The sequence below is a fragment of the Solanum lycopersicum genome, chromosome 1 (assembly GCF_036512215.1).
Source record: "Solanum lycopersicum chromosome 1, SLM_r2.1".
NCBI classification, from domain to species: Eukaryota; Viridiplantae; Streptophyta; class Magnoliopsida; order Solanales; family Solanaceae; genus Solanum; species Solanum lycopersicum.
The window spans coordinates 70,987,522-71,012,374 of record NC_090800.1 but is presented as its reverse complement, the minus strand read 5'-3'; the positions used below and the strand labels follow the sequence as shown (position 1 = coordinate 71,012,374).

Sequence of the window (24,853 nt, the reverse complement as noted above, 5' to 3'; positions counted from 1 at the left end):
CCTGCTCTCTGTTGTGACAACAAATCAACCATCTGTGTGGCCAAGAATTTCGTCCTACATACCAGAATGAAGCATGTTGATACCGATTGTCTCTTTGTTCGCGATGAAGTTCAGGCCGGCACCATGACTGTGCAGTATGTACCCACTGAAGAACAACTGGCTGATATTCTCACCAAGCCTCTCCCGAGCCGACAACACGATTACCTCAGTTCCAAGCTTCTGTTCGCTTCCGCTCAGCTCAGCTTGAGGGGGGATAATAACAGATAGTATTAAATAAATAGTATTAAATAATATTAGTATTTACTGTGTACTAATCCTAGTCCTATTAGGATTAGTACTCCTTAATCCTAGTCCTATTAGGATTAGTACTCCTTCCTATATCTCCTATATATATATATATATCTCCCATGTATTCCCTTATTAGGTTAACACTTCAATACAATCAATATTCCTTCACAATCTAATCCAAGTTTATGATAATATCCAATGGCTGCAACTAAAAAATACACATACCACCACATATAATTTATGATATCTATAAGTTGATAAGTTGTAGAGATTCCTATTCACTTACATTGTCATGCTATATATTTACATCTTACCACCATGTTTAAATTTTCTTCTCTTTCAAAGTGCAGGAAAAACATTGTATAGTGGCCTAAGCTTAGCAACACAATTCAACTTCCTCCATTTTAAAACAATGTCTTTTAATTGTAGAAAAGGTCCTTGAAATCTTGTAGATAAACATTGTCTAGGGCCTAGAAGTTTTAGTGCATGTTGTTGGGAAAAAAATACTACAATATTGATATTAGATTGGACTTATAAAGTAATATTTAACTTATCACAAACACTGTGTCGTGGCAAGCCACTACCTTGAAAGTGATTTCGGCTTGACTACGGTGCAAATCGCTGCAGCGGGTCGCTCCCTAAGGTTACAAAATTACTCTCAAACACATTGTTGCTCAAAACCAATTGCCCAAAAATATTCTAAGGATAAGAAGAAGGAGAAAAATGTATTTCTCTTCTTTTTGTTTATGTTGGTAGTGGTGTTTTATGCTCACTCAAAATACATCTTTATATAAGAGTTGCAAAATAGGAGTTTCAAAGAGAAGAAGTGAATTCTTAAGAAACGAATGTGAAATCTTAATAACATTAAAATTCATTACATCACACTTTAATAAAATTATAATTTGCAACAAATCGGTAATATATTCCTTTTGTAACGTAATATTTTATATACTTTGCATTACTCTTAATTAATATTATAAAATTAATATTAAAATCCCCCATTAATGCAAAGATAAAGAGTAAGAACAAGTTTTGGGAAAAAGGAAGGAACATGTACTTAGGTTTCAATCTCTTTCAATTTGAAATTACACATAGTGAAATGGGGCAACAACTCAATATCCACAAAGTAAATTACTCTTAAACTGAATGGATATAAATTGAGACCCCCATAACACATAATATATTCTTAAATTTTAAGCAACCTCCGCGATACAAACAAAGTGCTTTTATGGTCATGCACACACACCTTGGGTCTTATGACTGATCTAGAAAGACGACCCAAGTCTTTCATAAAGGCGACCACAGTTTTACACTCACGTAGGAGATTCTATCAAGTTTATCTCAAATAGATCACCTTAAGTCTGTAGAATCACTAAGAGAAAAATAAGATAAACCTTATAAAACATTGCCTTACGCCATAGGGATATAAAATGCGATGTACATTGAGGCCTAACAGGTGCACCACATTACCTTAATCAATGGGCTTTAGCCTCATCCTCCTCAACGTTTGAAGGATTATTTTCCTTGTCAAACTCTAGATCATAAGATCTGAAAAATTTCTTTCGGACCTTACATATATCAAGGAAATAACACCCAGTTTCAACAATTGTTTATCTGCACCATGTCTGATGCAAATATATGTTCTTTTTTCATTGTACACACTATTTTTGGCAATTTCAACTGGTGCATGTGAGTCACAATTAAGAGAGACTAATGAAGCTTGTATTCCCCACAATGGCATATCCGTCAAAAGATTTCTCAGCTACTCAGCTTCTTGCCCTGTCAACTATAGAGTAATGAATTCAGATTTTCATGGTAGAACATGCTATATAAGTTTGTTTGGAATACATAACACGAAATAGCACCTGCACCCAAAGTAAACACATATCCATTTTTGGAGCTAACTTCATCATTGTCAGTTACCCAATTGCATCACAGAAACTTCTAAAACAGTAGGAAATTTGTTAAAATAAAAACACCAATTCATAGTACTTCTCAAATACCTTAGCAATCGATGAAGAGAATTTCAATGTTCACAATCTACTAACAACATAAGCTAAATCATGCCGAGTATAGTTCATGAGAAACATTACACTCCTATTATTTTAGCATATTCAGATTGAGAAACACTAGATTATTTATTCTTCTTCAAGTGTATGCTAGGATCATAAGGAGTTCTCACTTGAACTACATCAAAACAATCAAACTTTTTCAACATCTTTTCAATGTAATGAGACTGAGACAAAGAGAAACCCTTAGCAATTCTTTTGATTTTAACTCCCAAAATCATATCTGCTTCACCAAGCTCTTTCATTTCAAATTTAGAAGATAAAAAATTCAACGTCTCATTAATAACATTCACATTAGGACCAAATATTAACATGTCATCTCCATATAAACATATAATGACACAATTTTAACCTATCATCTTAGAATAAACACATGTATCACATGAATCAAATGAATTTATAACAAAGTCATTATCCACTATTGTGATATTAAATTTTTCATACCATTTCTTAGGTGCTTGATTTAGTCCATACACGAACTTCTCAGTTTGCACAATTTATCCTCTTGTCCTGAAATCACAAAACCCTCAGGTTGAGTCATATAGATCTCTTCCTCTAAATCACCATATAGAAATGTTTTTTTGACATCCATTTGATGTACCACGAAGTCGTGAATAGCGGCTAAAGCAATAAGAGTTCTAATGGTCGCTATTTTAGTCACAGGAGAATAAGTATCAAAGTAATCAACACCTTTCTTTTGATTAAACCCCCTAGTCACAAGCCTAGCCTTGTATTTTTAAATTGTACCATCACGTCTCAATTTCTTCTTAAATATACACTTGCTACTTATGGGCTAGAAACCTTTAGGTAAATCATACAAGTCCCAAGTGTGATTAGAAACTATAGAGTTTAATTCACTTTTTATAGCCTCTTTCAAAATATAATATCTATTGATCTCATTGATTCATCATAAGTCTTATGGTCTTCTTCTATTAAATAAATAGACACTAATTCGTCATTTAAAATATTAATATCAAAATTTTCAGTTAAGAAAGTAGTGATAAAATCAGGACAAAACTAGTACAATTCTACGTCTTTTACTCCTTCTGAGTTCATTTTCATGCTCATTAGAAATAACATTAGAAGAAGGCACAAACATGAGAATTGTTTGACATAGATGCAAAAGCATTATTCTTCACATCACACGACACATTATGTTTCAAAGGAAAAATATGTTCAAAAAACTTTGCATCTCTAGATTCACAAATAGAATGGTCACTTAATGAAATAAATCTTTATGCAGTACTATTTTGTGCATAAACAATAAATACAGTATAAGAAGTCTTAGATCCACCATTTACTCGTCCAAAATCAGGTGGACCAACCTTAGCCAAACACCCCGACACTTTCAGAAATTTCAAGTTAGGAGCAAACCCTTTCCAGAACTCATATGAGGTCTTGTCTAACTTCTTATGCGGGACTCTATTAAAAATATAACGTGGAGACACGATTGCTTCTCCCCATATATTGTCAGATAAACCAAAGCTTAAAAGCATAGATTTCATCATTTCTTTAAGGGTTTTATTTTTCTATTTGGCTACACCATTTTGTTTGGGAGTATAGGGAGCACTAACCTCATGTATAATACCATTTTCCTCACAAAAATCTTCTAGAGTTTTAGCACTATATTCACCGCCCCTATCATATTTAAACCTTTTAATTTTTCTGTCTAATTGATTTTCCACTTCTGCTTTGAATTTCAAAAACATGCTTTCAGCCTCATCTTTAGACTTAAGAAGATATACCTTAGTGTATGTACAAAAGTCATCAACAAAAGTAATGTGATACTTTTTTCCACCTTTACTAACAGTGTTCTTGAAATTTGCTAAATCTGAATATATTAGTTCAAGTAATTCAGCTTTTCTACTAATAATATATTTGAAAGATTTCTTGGCATGCTTTGCATCTACACACATGACATCTAGAAAAATAATCAGGTTTTTATCATAGGAAATAATTCCATTTTCTAAGCCTTTTAATATAATCAATATTAACATGACTTAGTCTACCATGCAACAAATTAATAGATTTAACAATATAAGCAGAATTTAAAATGCTTGCATTATTGACAATCTTTTGAACAATGTTCAATACAAATAATCCTCCACTAAGATATCCCTTTCCAACAAAGTCTCCTCCGCGAGAAATAGTTATTTTATCAGCTTTAAAAACAAGTTTAAGGCCTACTTTGTTGAGAAGTGCTCCGGAAACTAAGTTTCTATGGATGGAGGGAACATACGAAACATTGTTCAAGAATAATTTCTTTCAAAAGTTAATTTAAGCAAAGTTTTTCCTTACCCGTTACTACAACAATAGTGGAGTTACCCATATATACAAACTCTCCACCCAGTCAATTTATTTACCACCATATTTGCCTCAACAACTACAACAACAATCATTTCATTACCCTCAACAAGATTGGCTTGCACATCACTTTATTCCCTTTTCTTTGATAGCACCTGGCAGCTCCGTGACCAATTGTTCCACAAAGAAAACAAGAGCCCTTAAATTTTTTAATTTGACTCTTTGGCTTGTGGAATCGATTTTTCTTCTTCATAAGTTCCTTTTTTGAGACTTTTTCTGTTTGCTTTAAACCTGTCTTTCACAACAGTACTAGAAGATTCAACAAGATTAGCTTTAGAAGAATTAAGAGAAAGTTCTTTCATATTATCTTTGAGACGGTTCGCCTCTTCATTCCTCAGGTAACTAATAAGTTCTCGGAAGGTTAAATTCTTTTTCTAATGTTTTAATTGATTTCAATAATCACTCCAAAATGGTGAAAAATTTTCAAGCAGAACATTAGCTTGAAATTGTAACGACCTGTTTAGTCGTTTTGAGCAGCAGATTTTATTTCTGAAAAAACAGGCTGAGACGACGGAACCCACGACGGACCGTCGAGGGTATCTCGTTCCAAAATACTTAGAATTCTGAAAATTGGATACTGAAATCGACTCTCTGAACTTCATAACTGAATGGAAGGACGGACCGTCACAGACTCTTCAGAGAAATTGAGTCTCTGAACTCTATGACGGAGCAGCAGGACGGACCGTCGCAGGCGCGACGGGCCGTCACAGGCTGCGTAATCCCAGGCTGGGTCGGATTTCTGTAATTATTTTAAGGGGCGTTTTGGACTATTCCTGCTTTAATTATAAAGTTAGTGGGTTAATTTTAATAAGTCTAATTACTTGGGGGTTAAAAGAGGTAACCTTTTAAGTTAATTAGTGGGTTATTATTGTCATCTTTTGTTCTTAATTATATGCTAATTAGGGTAAAAGAAAGAGAGTTTGAATAAGAAAAGTAGAAAGAACAAAGAGAGAGAGAGGGTCGAACGAGGAAGAGAGAAAACGAAGAACAAAGCTTGGGGAAATTGCTTGCTTGATCACTAATCTTCGGTGGAGGTAGGTTATGGTTTTTATACTATTCGTAGTTAACTCTTAATAGCAAATGATATGTGTTGGGTTGTATTGTAAAGTCTTCTATATGCTAAATTGTATGCTTGCATGAATGTGATTATATAATTGTGATGAAGTAAGCATGATGAAGCTATTGAATCCCAAATCTTGAAAACCCCTTGTTAATGATGATGCCTTGGTATAAAAGAAGGCTTGATGAACTAAAGTATTGGGATTGATGATGCCTTGGTATAAAAGAAGGCTTGATGAATTAATAGAATTAGGGGATCGGGTGTCACGAACCGACACGTAGAATTAGGGGATCGGGTGTCACGAACCGACACGTAGAATTAGGGGATCGGGTGTCACGAACCAACACGTAGAATTAGGGGATCGGGTGTCACGAACCAACACGTAGAATTAGGGGATCGGGTGTCGCGAACCGACACGTAGAATTAGGGGATCGGGTGTCACGAACCAACACGTAGATTTAGGGGATCGGAGTGTCACGTTCCGACACATAGTAGTAGGGGATCGGAGTGTCACGTACCGACACAAGAGGAATAAAGATAATGAATCTTGAAAGATGTTAATATACTCAATCTAATGAACCTAATTCCCAAATGAGTATGGTATTGAGGCTTGAGTCCTCATGTGTGAACTTAGCGGTACTTGGTAATGATTATAGTGCTTGTTATTGCTACATGTAGAGTATTGTAGTTGATTTATGATATTACTTGATATATATTATTTTCTATTTGGAGTTGGCCGATGATACCTACTCAGTACTTGTGTTTGTACTGACCCCCTACTTTTATGTTTTCTTCTTTGTTATTTGTGGAGTGCAGCAAACGTGCCGTCGTCTTCAACTCAACCGTAATTCTAGCCAGTCTTCAATCACACCGGATTTCAGGGTGAGCTAATGCTTCTAGCTTCTCACCTACTCTTACTAGAGCTTTTTTCCTCATTTTGTAGTTAAAGCTTTCGAAGTTACAAATATACCAGTTAATTTAGCTACAGGAGAACATCAATTAAATAGTACTGGCGCCCTTACAATCAGCACTTCTTTGTTATTTCCTTAAGAAGGTTAGCTAACCATATTGTTACCTTCCTTTCCTTCAATCTGTCTTCTCAATATCTACAGCTATAGTTAGCTGCTTCAGCTCAGCTACTCTGACTAAAGTTATTTTCCTCATTTTGTAGTTGAAGCTTCTGAAGCTATAAACCTACCAGTTACTTCAACTAGAGGAGAAAGTATAGTTAATTGCTTATCTACCTTTGAAGTAGGTCAGTTCAGAAATATTACTTAAACTATTTTGACTATATTGATTTTTAGTAATTGGCTAACTGTGTCTAAATATTTTTATTCCTAATACTAGGATCAACGTCGAGTGCATCTTATGCTGCAAACAGATCAAGTTCAAGACGTACTTCAAATAGAGGTATGCTTCTCTCTACCATAGTAAAAAAAAACACTATATGCCTTTATGTAACAAATAATTGCTTTTTACAATGCACAGGTAGAAATAAGTTAGAAGTAAATCTACAAAATGATAACTTATTGCTAAAAGATTACTTACTTTTAAAGAAAATTCCAAATTGCAAATTTTGTGCAGCAAAAAGATTTCAATATGAATCACCAGGTTTTTGTTGTAATAATGGATCAATTAGGCTAACTTCTCATAACATGCCTATTGAGTTGCGAAATTTGTTCTTAGGTGACTCCAAAGAATCCCAACATTTTCTAACTTACAGTAGAGCCTACAATAATATGTTTGCATTTACTTCACTTGGAGTACATTATGATAGAGAATTAGCAAGGAGAAATCGTGGCATCTATACATTTAAAGTCCAAGGACAAATGTATCACTTCATTGATGATTTGATACCCTTAGGAGGAAAAGGAAAAAATTTACAATTATATTTCTATGATAATGAAAATGAGCTAACAAACCAAATGGCATTATCAGATAATCTTAATGAGATAATTGTTACAAAGCTCATAGATATACTAAAAGTTAATCCTTATTCTACTTTTTTAAGATCGCTAACAGCTCTTCCAAATTTATCTGAATTTTATATTGCTCTAAACTCAAGTTCCAATTTAGACCAGAGAACACATAACTTACCAGCTGCATCCGAAGTTGGGGCAATTTGGATTGAAGATCAATTAAATGATAAAATTTCCACACCACATATTAGAATTTACACTCATAGTAACAGAAGTCAATTGGTAAATTACTATTATGGATGTTATGATCCATTGCAATATCCACGGCTGGCATTGTGGTATTAAAAAAATAAAGAAATACAATTATTCCAACAGACAAATTTACTGTGAATATGAGCAGCTACCAAGTATAATGAACATCACTTCTATTGATGGAGTCCTTGACATGGAATCTAAAGTTTTATCAAAAGGATTGAGAAAAAGAGAAACTGTTTCCTGTCGTGAATATTATTGTTATAAAATTCAAATAAGAGATGAAGAACCAAATGAAACTTTACATTCTGGAAGGGTATTTCAACAATACATAGTTGACCAATATATAAAACTAGAGACACAAAGATTAGATTTTATCTTATTTAATCAAGATCTATTTAGAGTTGAAGCCTTCCAAGGAATCATTGATTTATTAAGGCAAGGAGAAAGAGATGCTTCTAATATTGGGAGACAAAAATTTCTTCCTGGTAGTTTCATTGGAGGTCCAAGAGATATGCGTCGAAGATATATGGATGCCATTGCTTTGGTACAACATTTTGGAAAACCCGACATATTTTTAACGATGACTTGCAATCCTTCTTGGCCTGAAATACAAGAACATTTACAACCAATGGAAGAAGTTCAAAATAGACCTGATTTAGTTAGTAGAGTATTCAGAGCAAAAGTAGAAGAAATTAAAACTGATATTCAAAAAAGAAACATATTTGGAAAGGTTGCAGCTTTTATGTATACAGTTGAGTTTCAAAAAAGGGGTCTTCCCCATGCCCATTTTCTCATTATTCTTATGGATGGATATAAATTGTTAACACCAGAAGCATATGATAAAATTGTATGTGCTGAACTACCTGATCCCCATATTGATCATGATCTATACAAACTTGTGACCAAACATATGATTCATGGTCCCTGTGGATATTTAAATCCTTCAAATTCATGCATGCAAAAAGAAGGAAAATGTAAATTCAAATATCCAAAACAACTTACTGAACAAACAACCAAAGGAAAGAATTCATATCCCCTTTACAAAAGACCAAAAATGATCACACCAATCAAAGTTAGAGGACACAACATTGATAATTCTTGGATTGTTCCGTACAATCCGTATTTACTGAAGAAATTTGGTTGTCATGTGAATGTTGAAATATGTTCTGACATTAAGGCTGTCAAATACATTTACAAATATATTTGCAAAGGACATGATAAAATTTCATTTTCTGTAAATAATAATGATACTAACATAGAAATAGATGAAATCAAAGAATACCAATCTGCTAGATGGGTTTCTCCACCGGAGGCTGCATGGCGTCTGCTTGCTTTTGCGATAAGTGAAATGACTCCAAGTGTTTGCCAGTTGCAATTGCATCTTGATGGACAACAATTTGTTTCTTTCAAAAATAACCAAACTGTGGATCAAATAATAAACAATCCAATGATTAAAAAAACAATGTTAACAGAATTCTTTCTTATGAACAAAATCAATAACGATGCTATAAATCTGAATTTACTGTATAAAGAGTTTCCTCAACACTTTGTATGGTCATCATTATACAAAATGTGGTCGCGTCGAAAACAACGACTTACTATCGGGCGTATTGTCACATGTCATCCAACCGAAGGAGAAAGATATTATCTTAGGTTGCTTCTAATGAATGTAAGAGGACCAACATCATACGAAGATCTTCGTACAATGAATGAAAGATGCTACACTACATTTAGAGAAGCTGCAGAAAAAAGAGGCTTATTACGTTCTGATAACAACTTAATTGATTGTATGTCTGAAGCAGTCAGCTATCAAATGCCTTATAGTTTAAGAAGACTATTTGCAACATTATTAGTTTATTGTAACCCTGGTAACCCAATAGATCTTTGGAAAAAATATGAAGACTCTATGTCAGAGGATTTTAAAACAATTCCAAATGTTACAAAAAATGATATTCAACTCTTAGTTTTAAATCATATCAATGAAGTTCTACTTTCAATGGGACATAACATAAATGAATTCAAAAATATATTTGGAAATCTTAGCTCTTCTAGAACAACTAATGAGACAAAAGAAATTTATTTTGAAAGAAATATAATAGTGTCTGAAGAAGATATACTTCTACAAAGCAAATTAAATAATGAACAAAAAAGAACATATAACATAATTCTTGAAAGAGTATATTCTAATACATAGCCAAACCATTGGCTCAAATATAGCCAAAAGTGTAGCAAAATTTAGCTCGATACATAGAACCAATAGACAGAAATTCAATCAGAAGTGTAACAAATAGTTTAGTCTAAAATTCAGCAACAATATGATAAAAAAATCAGCAACCCATCGTGTAAAATACATCAAAAAAAATGGAGCACAAAAAGATTAAAATGCAACAATGACTCAACCTCAAAATGAGGTATCAAACCATAGCAGCCAACCTCATCAAAGGCAACAATTAATTGTCATCAAAGACAGACAGGGCTGACACATTATCTCTATTTTTTTCCATTCCTGTTTCAAGTAGTTCATGATTTATTAAACTAATTTACAATTTATCAATGACACTCTTAAATTTTATTAAATTTCAAATACTTGTAAATGTTTTGAACTGTTAATCAGTGTGATTTATAGTTTGATTTTGAATAATAAATGTGATAATCAGATGTAGACTGACCTTTTACAGTTTTTTTGTTGGTGTGGGTGGTTCAAATTTCGGAGTTGCATTTGAAGAACCAGCTGCAGTAGTTGTCTCTGTCACCTCCATCTCACTTATCTCCAAAGGTCTTATATTTTTGGAATTCCTATCAATAGCGGTTGGAGAAGTATGTTGCTTTTCCATGTAGGAAATAATGGAGTAAGTTGCTTGTGTATTGTTTGAGCTACCCCAAGATGACTTCCTTAGCTGAATTTGAAATAGTTTGTTGGACAACATCTCATGGACATGATTAACATGCAATGATTGCCTCTGTAAATGTAAAGAGTGAGAAGAAACTCTTTGTGACAATAGATGTGTTGGCTGGAATAAGAGATTACCTTAGCACAAGTTATGTCAAATATGTCTTCCGCTGTCATGGAGAGTAGTTTTTCTCCCAGTTCACCAGAGATAGATGTTGTGACTGTAGCAGTACCGTCAGTAAGATCAATTTGAAAGATACACCTGAAATCATGATAAGTTAAAAATATGAGTTTTGTTACTTTTCCTTTTTCTGACTTTTTGAGATTTGATTTAATGTGCTTTTTTCTTTTATTATTATAGGGACAATTTATGATTCATTGTTAATACATATCAATAATGTTTGTTGTTATGTGTGTGATCTATTAATTTTAGAGGTTGAAGGACAACCTTCTACCAAAAAGTGTTTTCGATTTTGGTACTTACATAGTTAAAGTATTACTTAATGTTTGTGTATATGTATAGGTCTTATATTATTTTTTCAAACATATAATTGTACTAAATGAAGATATCTTAAAGTAAAACTATTTAGAACTACTAAGCAACTAATGTAAAGTTAATTTGGTATAAACTTGTCACTATTTTCTGTTATAAATGATACACATCAGTGAACATTGCCATATATACGGGTTATCAGTAGCACATGATATGTATTCTTAAGTAGATATATCAATTGAACAAAGACGAAGGAGAAGGAGAAATACCGAGGAAGTAATGTTATTTTCCGATTACATTTTGGACAATGAAAATCCTTTCTATCTTTTGTGCGCTTCTTTTGTTTGCATCCTGAGCATTCAAGTACACAAAACTCTTGCAATTCATCTGATATGGCCATTTCTGCTTCAAGATAGAATAGTCCCATCTGTTGGGAAATATCATATACATAATACATGTTGAGTTACTGATGAATAAATAAAATTTATTTTTATTATTTAATAAATATGCAAACTCTTAAATTATCAGCTTGAAGTATGACTTACAGAAGTTGGTGATGAAATTTGTTCAATAGAGACAACTTGTTGGCCGGCAGGAGTCAATACCATGAGAGGGGCAGATGAGCTTGTTGAGGTTTTGTTCGACTCACGACTTAACAACATTGATTTGTTTTCTTTTGCCCTATTGTTACAACAAATAGTTGGTTTAATAGGTTCTTTAAATGCAAATTAAAGGTAGAGAATAGTGATGGAATGTTAGTACCATTTGGTGAGTTCTACTGCCTGTGGGTAATTAGGAGCTATGCGTATTGTTGAATTGTACCTACTTTGCAGTGACAACCCTGTACGACAGAAAGCTTGCATAACGTTTTGTTATTATATATAAATTCTGTTGGTAAAAAGTTCAATGCATGTACCTTGAAAAGTAGAGATTCCTATATTCCTGCCAAGGATTACAATAAGATCCATTTCTTTTTCCATTTTTGCTTCGATTTCATTTCCTTCAATTTCTCCAAAATCCTCCCATAGAGTGAGGAGAAATTGATTTTTGCTAAAGTACCATGATAACAACCAGATGATAAGTGATGGTACGATTAAGTAAACAATAAAAGTGTTTAATTATTCAAAATATTTTCGTTGAATGGGAATATATAAGGCAAAATGGGCTTACTGATTGTCACAAATGATAATTTCTCGACATTTATGATTACTGCGACCTGCGTATTTTTGAGGACTACAACGGAGAACGATTGCCAGTATATCTGTGTATATAATAAAGAATGAAATGTTGTAAGTGTGTGTATCAGTAAGCAGGTATATTTTACTGTTGTAAAAGTTAGTAAGGTGGATATACCGATTTCAACAGGAGAATCAAGCATCATGTGAGGAATGCGGTCAAAGATTGTGATATTCAGCTTTGTTGGTGGTGGAAGTGGATTCTCAACTCCATTAGATGGTGTGATATGTTCAATTACTGTTTCTTTGTCAAGAACCCAGTAAAATTTGTGTATCGGCTTGCCGTGTGAAGTTTGGGAGATTTTGACTCTTGCGGTAGAGATGAGATAGGTATTCATGAGTTTAAGCATTTCTGCATACTGTTCAATTTCATCTGCATACAGTACTGTCTTTATTTGGCATTCCTGAAAGTAAGAGTTGTAGAGATTTGAGGATAAGTTAAACTGTTTACTAAGAGTAAAATAAAACAAAAATTTTCATATGAGGTAAATATTAAAAAAGGAGAATATTCATGAGATTAAATGTAATGAGCTCACTTGTTCATCTTCCAAAATCAAATTTTGGAATCTACATTTCTTGTCAGGGCTTTCTCTCGGGCGTCCGATTTCCACAATTTGAACTTTGCAAATCCAATCTTGTGTTGTTAATGCTATTTGATCGATGTTCAATGTTAGTACCATGTTTGTTAGAAATGTTTAACCAAGCAGTAGTATCTGCAAGATAGCATCACTATTGAGTGAAAGTCCTTTCTTTTATGTGGTTGCATGAACATGAACAATTGAATTAGGAAGAACATGCAAGAACATATTGTCCTCCACATACTGAAAGTACATAATTTGTAATGAAAGTACAATAGGAATATTTGTAATGAAATTCAGAACATGCAAGAACATAATTATCCCCTACTCAGTCAAACATTAGAAAATATAATTTCCTCAAATCTGTCTGCTAGTAATAAAATTGAAATTTTAATTGAAAATAACAAGTTTAATTTGTCCCATATTGATTTTCTCCTTTGATGACAACTAAAATCTGCAAGAAAAATTGAAAATGGGAAGAGGGAAAACATGAAAAGGGGAAAAATACCTTAGAAAGAGAGCAATATTTTTTTCTTCAGGAAAGGATGACAAGTTTGTGCTTTAATGTAATGATGTTGATGAATAATGTGTAATAATGTGTATATATATATATATAATATATATTATCTATATATAAAAATATATACAATACAAAGTAGACACGTTATACTATATAAAAGTACAGGTGTCTTCTTTAAAATTGATAGATTTGGCAGCCAATGAGATTCTGCCAAAAAAGAGAAAAAGTTATTGCATGTAATAGTAAAATTTAATGATGTGTGTCAGAAAAGAAGTTATTACATATGAAATTTATTTTGTTATTATTAGATATATAAATTTGGAAATTGATAAATATGGAGTACAAAATAAAAATGGCAGAAATCACTTATCTTTGTTCAAGTATATGTATTGTGTATTTATCTTGAGTGATTGCTATGAAGTTGCCTTTTAGGATTTTTTGAGAATTTATTTGAGAATTAACAGTTATTGTAACTATATAAAAATAAACTGAAAACCACTATATTATTTTTGAGGTAATAAAATGGTTGTGTAGCAAGTTTAAACTCCTGTCCAAGTTTAATTTTACAGTTGGTATGTATATATACATAAAGCTTTCACGTCTATAAAAATCAATAAATTACTACTTGAGATAATAGATACTTTCTTACCTGGACATAACAAAATTAGTAAGACTTATTCTTTAAATTAGAAAGGACCACACAATTTGGTAGTGAACCAAGTCAGATATACTTGGTGATTGACATGTTTAAATTTGTCCAATGTTCTACTGTAGTTGTGACTGCATTCTTCAACAGTATGAGGTCTAAGTGTTGAAGCGAAAGGAAACCAAGAGAAAAGTAAAAATAGTTTTATATTCATTTAAGTACATAGCATGCAAATTCCCTGGAAACTAACTCACAAGCTAACTCACTGTGAACTCTGTAATCTGAATAGAGCAGTTGCATATACATGTGAGAAAGAGATGAGTTATTTCTTCTATCAAATAACATTGATGATATTTCAATCTTGGATCATGATAGAACCAAATATTCATTCATGTTGAAGTAGTAATAATTTATAGTTTATGTGCAATAGTTGCCTTATAAGGATTTTTTATTATTATAATAAGTGCATAAGATCTTACCATGAATCAAACATATAAATATAAAAAATACATATCAATTAATGTAATATAAAATTTACTCTCTGTCATAGAGCAATAATAATGAACATAATTCGTGAACGAATATATTCATTTTGGACCTATATCCCAACCTTAATGAAGAAGTGAAGATCACAACATTTTAAGAAGTTAGACATGTTTCATTTGGTAAAACATGAATTATCAAATGATGAGAACTATTGTGGCTATGAAGGAACTTACTATTTCAAGACTAAGCTCCATCGTTGTTGGGCGTAAATAGTGTGAAGTTCTGAGTATGGGCAAACAGATAATGTAACATGTGGAATTGATTTTGAGAAAAGACAGATTCCTGCAAAAATCAAGTAAAATCATTATGCAGTCAAAATCTCAATGGTTAATCAATCATTAAGTGCTAACTCATTAGAAGGAAAAGGAGGATGGTTTCCAAATCGCATAAAAACATGTACAAGTTCTCTTTATTTTTAGTAAAAACATATGCAAGTTCAGGAAACCAATTCCAAAAATAGAGGAAGTTACAATAGAAATTGAATAATTACAGCATAGTAAAGCAAACAAAACATTCATATAAAGTGGTTACCTCGTTTTTAGCAGCAACATCTTTGTCACCACCTTGAATTGGCTTCAATGCAAGTTGAAGGTAGTCCTGCGGAGTTATTTTGCGGTTGTCCTCAACCCAATCCAAATAAAAATCCTTTTGCAGAAAAGAAAAATGTATTTTAATAGTTTCACAAACAAGAACAGAAGAAAATCTACAGTGATAATAAACAAATTGTCAATTACTCTAGGAAACCAAATGAAGACTGGGGAGAACTGGCCAAGCTTAGAAGCACTGGCCTTTCTTCCAGAGGCTTTAACACGAATATGCCTAGTCATTTCAGTGACAAGAGAGAGGCAGTCAAGCGCAACTTCATCGATACCTCCCATCTAAATTACAGGATTAAAGAGATTATCAGGACAACTAACAAATAAACTGACTGTAGCAACAAGGAAATTCACTGAATCCTGAGGGAGAAGGGTTGAAAATCGCATATCAAAAGAAGCAAACGAAATCCAAGTTTCACTGCTCCTAACCTGGTTATATACAAACATACTTGAGAGAAGGACTGGCAGGGAGAATATCTGTGTGCTATATATACCCTGTGAAAAAGCTAAACAAAACAGAAATTTTTTGAAACAACAATAAAACAAAAATTTATAAAAGGTAAAAGTCAGTGACAGGAAGGATAGAAAGGACAGAGGAAAAAACAACGCATGTTCTAGAGTTATAGTGCTAGTTCCTTTAGTTTGTGAAAAGTTTAGCTATACAAAGGTATGACAATGTAATATAAAGACATATAGCATGTTCTAGGTTATTATCCTCCTTCAGAAAACCAATAATGTTAAAAGGGTGGAAACTAACCGTTTGATCATAAGCATCAATTCCTTATGTGTCCAGCAGTAATAAGTTGTATTCTATTCCATCAAGAGTTGTTCTCCTTAAAGGTGAACTCCACAGCCAAATACCTTTTGTGCATGCCGATGAGTTGCAGCCACTTCAAAACCGCTACTCCTGCGAAGAAGCTATTGGGCATACAACAGGCTCTCAGCTACATATTTTCGGTAAAGTAAGAAGTGACACTAAGTTACACATGATAATTTACATGGGAAAGTATACAACTATAATTTAATAATAATAAAGATAATTGTGATGTCGTTGCAATAGACCTAGTTAATTACATAAATCAATGGAGTTTGTAGAAGAACAATAGCCACTGTACTATAGCTTTGACTCATAATTGATTACAATCAGCACTTCTTTGTTATTTCCTCAAGAAGGTTAGCTAACCATATTGTTACCTTCCTTTCCTTCAATCTGTCTTCTCAATATCTACAGCTATAGTTAGCTGCTTCAGCTCAGCTACTCTTCCTAAAGTTATTTTCCTCATTCTGTAGTTGAAGCTTCTGAAGCTATAAACCTACCAGTTACTTCAACTAGAGGAGAAAGTATAGTTAATTGCTTATCTACCTTTGAAGTAGGTCAGTTCAGAAATATTACTTAAACTATTTTGACTATATTGATTTTTAGTAATTGGCTAACTGTGTCTAAATATTTTTATTCCTAATACTAGGATCAACGTCGAGTGCATCTTATGCTGCAAACAGATCAAGTTCAAGACGTACTTCAAATAGAGGTATGCTTCTCTCTACCATAGTAAAAAAAAAAACACTATATGCCTTTATGTAACAAATAATTGCTTTTTACAATGCACTGGTAGAAATAAGTTAGAAGTAAATCTACAAAATGATAATTTATTGCTAAAAGATTACTTACTTTTAAAGAAAATTACAAATTGCAAATTTTGTGCAGCAAAAAGATTTCAATATGAATCACCAGGTTTTTGTTGTAATAATGGATCAATTAGGCTAACTTCTCATAACATGCCTATTGAGTTGCGAAATTTGTTCTTAGGTGACTCCAAAGAATCCCAACATTTTCGAACTTACAGTAGAGCCTACAATAATATGTTTGCATTCACTTCACTTGGAGTACATTATGATAGAGAATTAGCAAGGAGAAATCGTGGCATCTATACATTTAAAGTCCAAGGACAAATGTATCACTTCATTGATGATTTGATACCCTCAGGAGGAAAAGGAAAAAATTTACAATTATATTTCTATGATAATGAAAATGAGCCAACAAACCGAATGGCATTATCAGATAATCTTAATGAGATAATTGTTACAAAGCTCATAGATATACTAAAAGTTAATCCTTATTCTACTTTTTTAAGATCGCTAACAGCTCTTCCAAATTTATGTGAATTTTATATTGCTCTAAACTCAAGTTCCAATTTAGACCAGAGAACACATAACTTACCAGCTGCATCCAAAGTTGGGGCAATTTGGATTGAAGATCAATTAAATGATAAAATTTCCACACCACATATTAGAATTTACACTCATAGTAACAGAAGTCAATTGGTAAATTACTATTATGGATGTTATGATCCATTGCAATATCCACTGTTGTTTCCTTATGGTCAAAATGGCTGGCATTGTGGTATTAAAAAAATAAAGAAATACAATTATTCCAACAGACAAATTTACTGTGAATATGAGCAGCTACCAAGTATAATGAACATCACTTCTATTGATGGAGTCCTTGACATGGAATCTAAAGTTTTATCAAAAGGATTGAGAAAAAGAGAAACTGTTTCCTGTCGTGAATATTATTGTTATAAAATTCAAATAAGAGATGAAGAACCAAATGAAACTTTACATTCTGGAAGGGTATTTCAACAATACATAGTTGACCAATATATAAAACTAGAGACACAAAGATTAGATTTTATCTTATTTAATCAAGATCTATTTAGAGTTGAAGCCTTCCAAGGAATCATTGATTTATTAAGGCAAGGAGAAAGAGATGCTTCTAATATTGGGAGACAAAAATTTCTTCCTGGTAGTTTCATTGGAGGTCCAAGAGATATGCGTCGAAGATATATGGATGTCATTGCTTTGGTACAACATTTTGGAAAACCCGACATATTTTTAACGATGACTTGCAATCCTTCTTGGCCTGAAATACAAGAACATTTACAACCAATGGAAGAAGTTCAAAATAGACCTGATTTAGTTAGTAGAGTATTCAGAGCAAAAGTAGAAGAAATTAAAACTGATATTCAAAAAAGAAACATATTTGGAAAGGTTGCAGCTTTTATGTATACAGTTGAGTTTCAAAAAAGGGGTCTTCCCCATGCCCATTTTCTCATTATTCTTATGGATGGATATAAATTGTTAACACCAGAAGCATATGATAAAATTGTATGTGCTGAACTACCTGATCCCCATATTGATCATGATCTATACAAACTTGTGACCAAACATATGATTCATGGTCCCTGTGGATATTTAAATCCTTCAAATTCATGCATGCAAAAAGAAGGAAAATGTAAATTCAAATATCCAAAACAACTTACTGAACAAACAACCAAAGGAAAGAATTCATATCCCCTTTACAAAAGACCAAAAATGATCACACCAATCAAAGTTAGAGGACACAACATTGATAATTCTTGGATTGTTCCGTACAATCCGTATTTACTGAAGAAATTTGGTTGTCATGTGAATGTTGAAATATGTTCTGACATTAAGGCTGTCAAATACATTTACAAATATATTTGCAAAGGACATGATAAAATTTCATTTTCTGTAAATAATAATGATACTAACATAGAAATAGATGAAATCAAAGAATACCAATCTGCTAGATGGGTTTCTCCACCGGAGGCTGCATGGCGTCTGCTTGCTTTTGCGATAAGTGAAATGACTCCAAGTGTTTGCCAGTTGCAATTGCATCTTGATGGACAACAATTTGTTTCTTTCAAAAATAACCAAACTGTGGATCAAATAATAAACAATCCAATGATTAAAAAAACAATGTTAACAGAATTCTTTCTTATGAACAAAATCAATAACGATGCTATAAATCTGAATTTACTGTATAAAGAGTTTCCTCAACACTTTGTATGGTCATCATTATACAAAATGTGGTCGCGTCGAAAACAACGACTTACTATCGGGCGTATTGTCACATGTCATCCAACCGAAGGAGAAAGATATTATCTTAGGTTGCTTCTAATGAATGTAAGAGGACCAACATCATACGAAGATCTTCGTACAATGAATGAAAGATGCTACACTACATTTAGAGAAGCTGCAGAAAAAAGAGGCTTATTACGTTCTGATAACAACTTAATTGATTGTATGTCTGAAGCAGTCAGCTATCAAATGCCTTATAGTTTAAGAAGACTATTTGCAACATTATTAGTTTATTGTAACCCTGGTAACCCAATAGATCTTTGGAAAAAATATGAAGACTCTATGTCAGAGGATTTTAAAACAATTCCAAATGTTACAAAAAATGATATTCAACTCTTAGTTTTAAATCATATCAATGAAGTTCTACTTTCAATGGGACATAACATAAATGAATTCAAAAATATATTTGGAAATCTTAGCTCTTCTAGAACAACTAATGAGGCAAAAGAAATTTATTTTGAAAGAAATATAATAGTGTCTGAAGAAGATATACTTCTACAAAGCAAATTAAATATTGAACAAAAAAGAACATATAACATAATTCTTGAAAGAGTATATTCTAATACATAGCCAAACCATTGGCTCAAATATAGCCAAAAGTGTAGCAAAATTTAGCTCGATACATAGCAACAATAGACAGAAATTCAATCAGAAGTGTAACAAATAGTTTAGTCTAAAATTCAGCAACAATATGATAAAAAATCAGCAACCCATCGTGTAAAATACATCAAAAAAATGGAGCACAAAAAGATTAAAATGCAACAATGACTCAACCTCAAAATGAGGTATCAAACCATAGCAGCCAACCTCATCAAAGGCAACAATTAATTGTCATCAAAGAAAGACAGGGCTGACACATTATCTCTATTTTTTTCCATTCCTGTTTCAAGTAGTTCATGATTTATTAAACTAATTTACAATTTATCAATGACACTCTTAAATTTTATTAAATTTCAAATACTTGTAAATGTTTTGAACTGTTAATCAGTGTGATTTATAGTTTGATTTTGAATAATAAATGTGATAATCAGATGTAGACTGACCTTTTACAGTTTTTTTGTTGGTGTGGGTGGTTCAAATTTCGGAGTTGCATTTGAAGAACCAGCTGCAGTAGTTGTCTCTGTCACCTCCATCTCACTTATCTCCAAAGGTCTTATCTTTTTGGAATTCCTATCAATAGCGGTTGGAGAAGTATGTTGCTTTTCCATGTAGGAAATAATGGAGTAAGTTGCTTGTGTATTGTTTGAGCTACCCCAAGATGACTTCCTTAGCTGAATTTGAAATAGTTTGTTGGACAACATCTCATGGACATGATTAACATGCAATGATTGCCTCTGTAAATGTAAAGAGTGAGAAGAAACTCTTTGTGACAATAGATGTGTTGGCTGGAATAAGAGATTACCTTAGCACAAGTTATGTCAAATATGTCTTCCGCTGTCATGGAGAGTAGTTTTTCTCCCAGTTCACCAGAGATAGATGTTGTGACTGTAGCAGTACCGTCAGTAAGATCAATTTGAAAGATACACCTGAAATCATGATAAGTTAAAAATATGAGTTTTGTTACTTTTCCTTTTTCTGACTTTTTGAGATTTGATTTAATGTGACTTTTTCTTTTATTATTATAGGGACAATTTATGATTCATTGTTAATACATATCAATAATGTTTGTTGTTATGTGTGTGATCTATAATTTTAGAGGTTGAAGGACAGCCTTCTACCAAAAAGTGTTTTCGATTTTGGTACTTACATAGTTAAAGTATTACTTAATGTTTGTGTATATGTATAGGTCTTATATTATTTTTTCAAACATATAATTGTACTAAATGAAGATATCTTAAAGTAAAACTATTTAGAACTACTAAGCAACTAATGTAAAGTTAATTTGGTATAAACTTGTCACTATTTTCTGTTATAAATGATACACATCAGTGAACATTGCCATATATACGGGTTATCAGTAGCACATAATATGTATTCTTAAGTAGATATATCAATTGAACAAAGACTAAGGAGAAGGAGAAATACCGAGGAAGTAATGTTGTTTTCCGATTACATTTTGGACAATGAAAATCCTTTCTATCTTTTGTGCGCTTCTTTTGTTTTGAAAGAAATATAATAGTGTCTGAAGAAGATATACTTCTACAAAGCAAATTAAATATTGAACAAAAAAGAACATATAACATAATTCTTGAAAGAGTATATTCTAATAAATCAGGAGCTTTTTTCATTGATGGTCCTGGGGGAACTGGAAAAACATTTTTATATCGGGCTTTGATGGCTGCTGTAAGAACAAAAGGATTCATAGCTTTGGCAACTGCAAGTTCTGGTGTGGCAGCTTCAATACTTCCGGGAGGACGAACAGCTCATTCACGTTTCAAAATTCATGTTGACATCGATGACAATTTCACTTGCAATATTAGTAAACAAAGTTCGTTAGCGATTCTAATTCGAGATTCAAAACTAATTGTTTGGGATGAAGTCTCAATGGCAAAAAAAAACATGATTAAGCTCTTGATACACTTCTAAAAGATCTTATGAATACAAAAGCACTGTTTGGTGGAAAAGTAGTAGTTTTGGGGGGAGACTTTAGACAAACACTTCCTGTTGTTCGTAGTGGAAAAAAAGAAGACTTTATAAATCAAAGTTTATTATACTCCCGTATTTGGAATCATCTTGAAAAATTGTGCTTATCTGAAAACATGCGTGCGAAAAAAGATCCAGCATTTTGTGCATATTTAATGAGAATTGGAAATGGAGAAGAAAAAACTAACAATTGCAACAAAATTGAAATTCCCAATAATTTTATCATTCCCTTTACAGATGAAATAAAATCTTTAAATATTTTATTTAATGTTACTTATCCTAATTTGCATACATTCTATTGTAATCCATCTTTTATGACTTCCCGTATTATTTTGACAACAAAAAAATGATTTTGTTGATGAAATAAATGATATGCTTATACATCGATTTCCCGATGATGCTACAGTATATACGGCTATTGATGAAACTATAGAACCAAATGATCAATGCCAATTTGAAGATTTTTTGCATACCTTACATCCTGCTAACTTACCACCTTATAGATTAACTTTGAAAAAAAATTGTCCAGTTATATTATTAAGAAACTTAAATCCTACTGAAGGTTTATGCAATGGTACACGATTGATATGTCATGATTTTAAGTCAAATGTTATTAGTGCTACTATTTGCAGTGGTGATTTTAAAGATAAACATGTCTTTATTCCAAAGATACCATTACTAGCATCACAAGACGAGAAACTTCCAGTTCCCTTCAAAAGAATACAATTTCCGATAAGATTATGTTTTGCTATGACTATAAACAAAGCTCAAGGTCAAACATTAGATTTTGTTGGAATATATTTGCGTGAGCCAGTTTTTTCACATGGACAACTTTATGTTGCTTTATCTCAAGCAAAATGTTCAGACAATGTAAAAATATTAATACGTCCACCAACTGCACAGGACACGAATGGTCATTCTACATATAATGTAGTTTATGACGAAATCATTCGAAAAGCATTGTCATGATACTTTTAAAAGTAATAAGTGTAACAAGTAAGCATCCTTATGCTAGATGTTGTGAAATTTTGGATTCCTTTACTTTATTTGTTTTTAAAGCTAAGTACAAGTTACACTGCAATCATATCACTTCAACATTTGAAGTTTTAAATTTCATCTTTCAATTCAAATTGTTCCTGTCCAATTACTCAAATTTGAAATTGTTGATTTTCACTAACCTAAATGCTAACATTGCAGCAACAACTTTCCCTATAAGGGTAACTAGTTTTATAGTTCTAGCTGAAGGAAATGACAGAGAAGAACTACCTCTTAATGCTTCTTTCTTATTTCAGATTATACAAGTGCAAATAAGTGATGGTGAGGTAATCAAAATTTCCAGTCATTACGTTAAACCAACTAATGCTCTTGACTTTTTTCACTGTTCAGTCAATTTTCTTGCTTATCTTCTCTGTTTGTTTATTATTTAACTTCTCGCACCTCATTTTGATGTTGAATATCTATTCAATTTTAGCCTTTCGCTGATTCTTTTTTTGTGTTGTATTTTGAGCCGCTGTTTCTTCTGTTTTTTTCACCAGATTTTACTCAATGGTTGCTATATGTTTCTTCTTCAGTGTTCCAACATTTAACATATATGTTTTGCTGAGTTTATTTGGGCTTTTGTTCTTCGCTCTTTTGGATTATTTTTATTTAATGATGTTGTTAGTGTACTATATAAGCTTGAAAAATCTGCGTTGTCAGCTTCTCCTTCTTCTCTTGCTTCTGCTATGATTTTTCCTCATTTTAGTATGTTTGATGCTATTTTTTAAAAATATTCAACTGTTTTAACATCTTTTTATGACGCTGAGAAAGGCAAAAGAAGTATTATACGTTATTTCTTCACTTTTGTGTAGGTCGCTGGATCTATTTTCTTAGCAATTTGCTGATAACATTTTACAGTTTACACTTTAGGTTTACGTTTTACTTCAACATACCCCCTCATTTTATCTTACGTTTTTAAGCTTATGATTTTCATAGTTGATTCCTTTATATAACTTATAACTAAGATTTAAAACTGTTTAAGTGAAATATTTCTGCAGCCAGTTCATTTGACGTTTTCCATAGGACGATTCAAAATTGGATAAAGCTTAAGTTTGATTAGGATTACAATTATTAAATTACAATGAAAATAAGTTGGTGAATAATTTTTTTGAAAAAATTCATTCCTAATTGTCATGACATTCTATAGTATAATGCAAAAGTATGTACCTTACTATTGTTAGTTCCTACATTGCATCACTCTGTTATATTTTCCATCTTGGTGAAGTATTAGATTGGGTATAATACTACATTACTACTTAATTATACAGTATATTTGTCGTCTTTCATATTATCTTTGAGACGGTTCGCCTCTTCATTCCTCATGTAACTAATAAGTTCTCAGAAGGTTAAATTCTTTTTCTAATGTTTTAATTGATTTCAATAATCACTCCAAAATGGTGAAAAATTTTCAAGCAGAACATTAGCTTGAAATTGTAACGACCTGTTTAGTCGTTTTGAGCAGCAAATTTTATTTCTGAAAAAACAGGCTGAGACGACGGAACCCACGACGGACCGTCGAGGGTATCTCGTTCCAAAATACTTAGAATTCTGAAAATTAGATACTGAAATCGACTCTCTGAACTTCATAACGGAATGGCAGGACGGACCGTCACAGGTGTGACGGACCGTCACAGACTCTTCAGAGAAATTGAGTTCTGAACTCAGTGACGGAGCAGCAGGACGGACCGTCGCAGGCGCGACGGGCCATCACAGGCTGCGTAATCCCAGGCTGGGTCGGATTTCTGTAATTATTTTAAGGGGCGTTTTGGACTATTCCTGCTTTAATTATAAAGTTAGTGGGTTAATTTTAATAAGTCTAATTACTTGGGGG

General features: G+C 32.5%; 2 protein-coding genes and 1 long non-coding RNA gene across 7 annotated transcripts; 1 reads left to right on the top strand and 2 right to left on the bottom strand.

Annotated features, from left to right (window-relative positions):
- Positions 1–10,604: 10,604 nt before the first annotated feature.
- Positions 10,605–16,374, bottom strand: LOC104648820 (replication protein A 70 kDa DNA-binding subunit B-like). 4 transcript variants are annotated; one of them, XM_026030500.2, is made up of 14 exons: positions 16,217–16,374; positions 15,889–15,965; positions 15,598–15,741; positions 15,395–15,508; positions 15,037–15,145; positions 13,110–13,286; positions 12,692–12,977; positions 12,509–12,599; positions 12,255–12,388; positions 12,101–12,179; positions 11,884–12,019; positions 11,608–11,765; positions 10,984–11,107; positions 10,605–10,915 (listed from the first exon to the last, which is right to left on the bottom strand). In XM_026030500.2, exons 6-14 carry the CDS (start codon positions 13,251–13,253, stop codon positions 10,628–10,630), a joined length of 1,440 nt encoding a protein of 479 aa, XP_025886285.1. In that variant the 5' UTR covers positions 13,254–13,286; positions 15,037–15,145; positions 15,395–15,508; positions 15,598–15,741; positions 15,889–15,965; positions 16,217–16,374; the 3' UTR covers positions 10,605–10,627. The 4 variants fall into 4 exon arrangements, with proteins under 4 accessions (XP_025886285.1, XP_025886292.1, XP_025886289.1 ...); XM_026030507.2 differs by having other exon boundaries at positions 11,944–12,019; XM_026030504.2 differs by having other exon boundaries at positions 15,889–15,954.
- A 222-nt stretch (positions 16,375–16,596) lies between these two features.
- LOC112941316 (uncharacterized) lies at positions 16,597–23,244 on the top strand. Of its 2 annotated transcripts, none has more exons than XR_011221463.1 (4): positions 16,597–16,632; positions 16,750–16,833; positions 16,926–16,988; positions 23,182–23,244. It is a non-coding gene; the product is annotated as an uncharacterized lncRNA (long non-coding RNA). The 2 variants fall into 2 exon arrangements; XR_003246385.2 differs by lacking the exon at positions 23,182–23,244 and adding an exon at positions 17,267–17,498.
- Positions 20,426–23,173, bottom strand: LOC112940680 (uncharacterized). The gene is made up of 3 exons (XM_026028940.2): positions 21,427–23,173; positions 20,804–20,927; positions 20,426–20,735 (listed from the first exon to the last, which is right to left on the bottom strand). Exons 1-3 carry the CDS (start codon positions 21,702–21,704, stop codon positions 20,448–20,450), a joined length of 690 nt encoding a protein of 229 aa, XP_025884725.1. The 5' UTR covers positions 21,705–23,173; the 3' UTR covers positions 20,426–20,447.
- Positions 23,245–24,853: the final 1,609 nt, after the last annotated feature.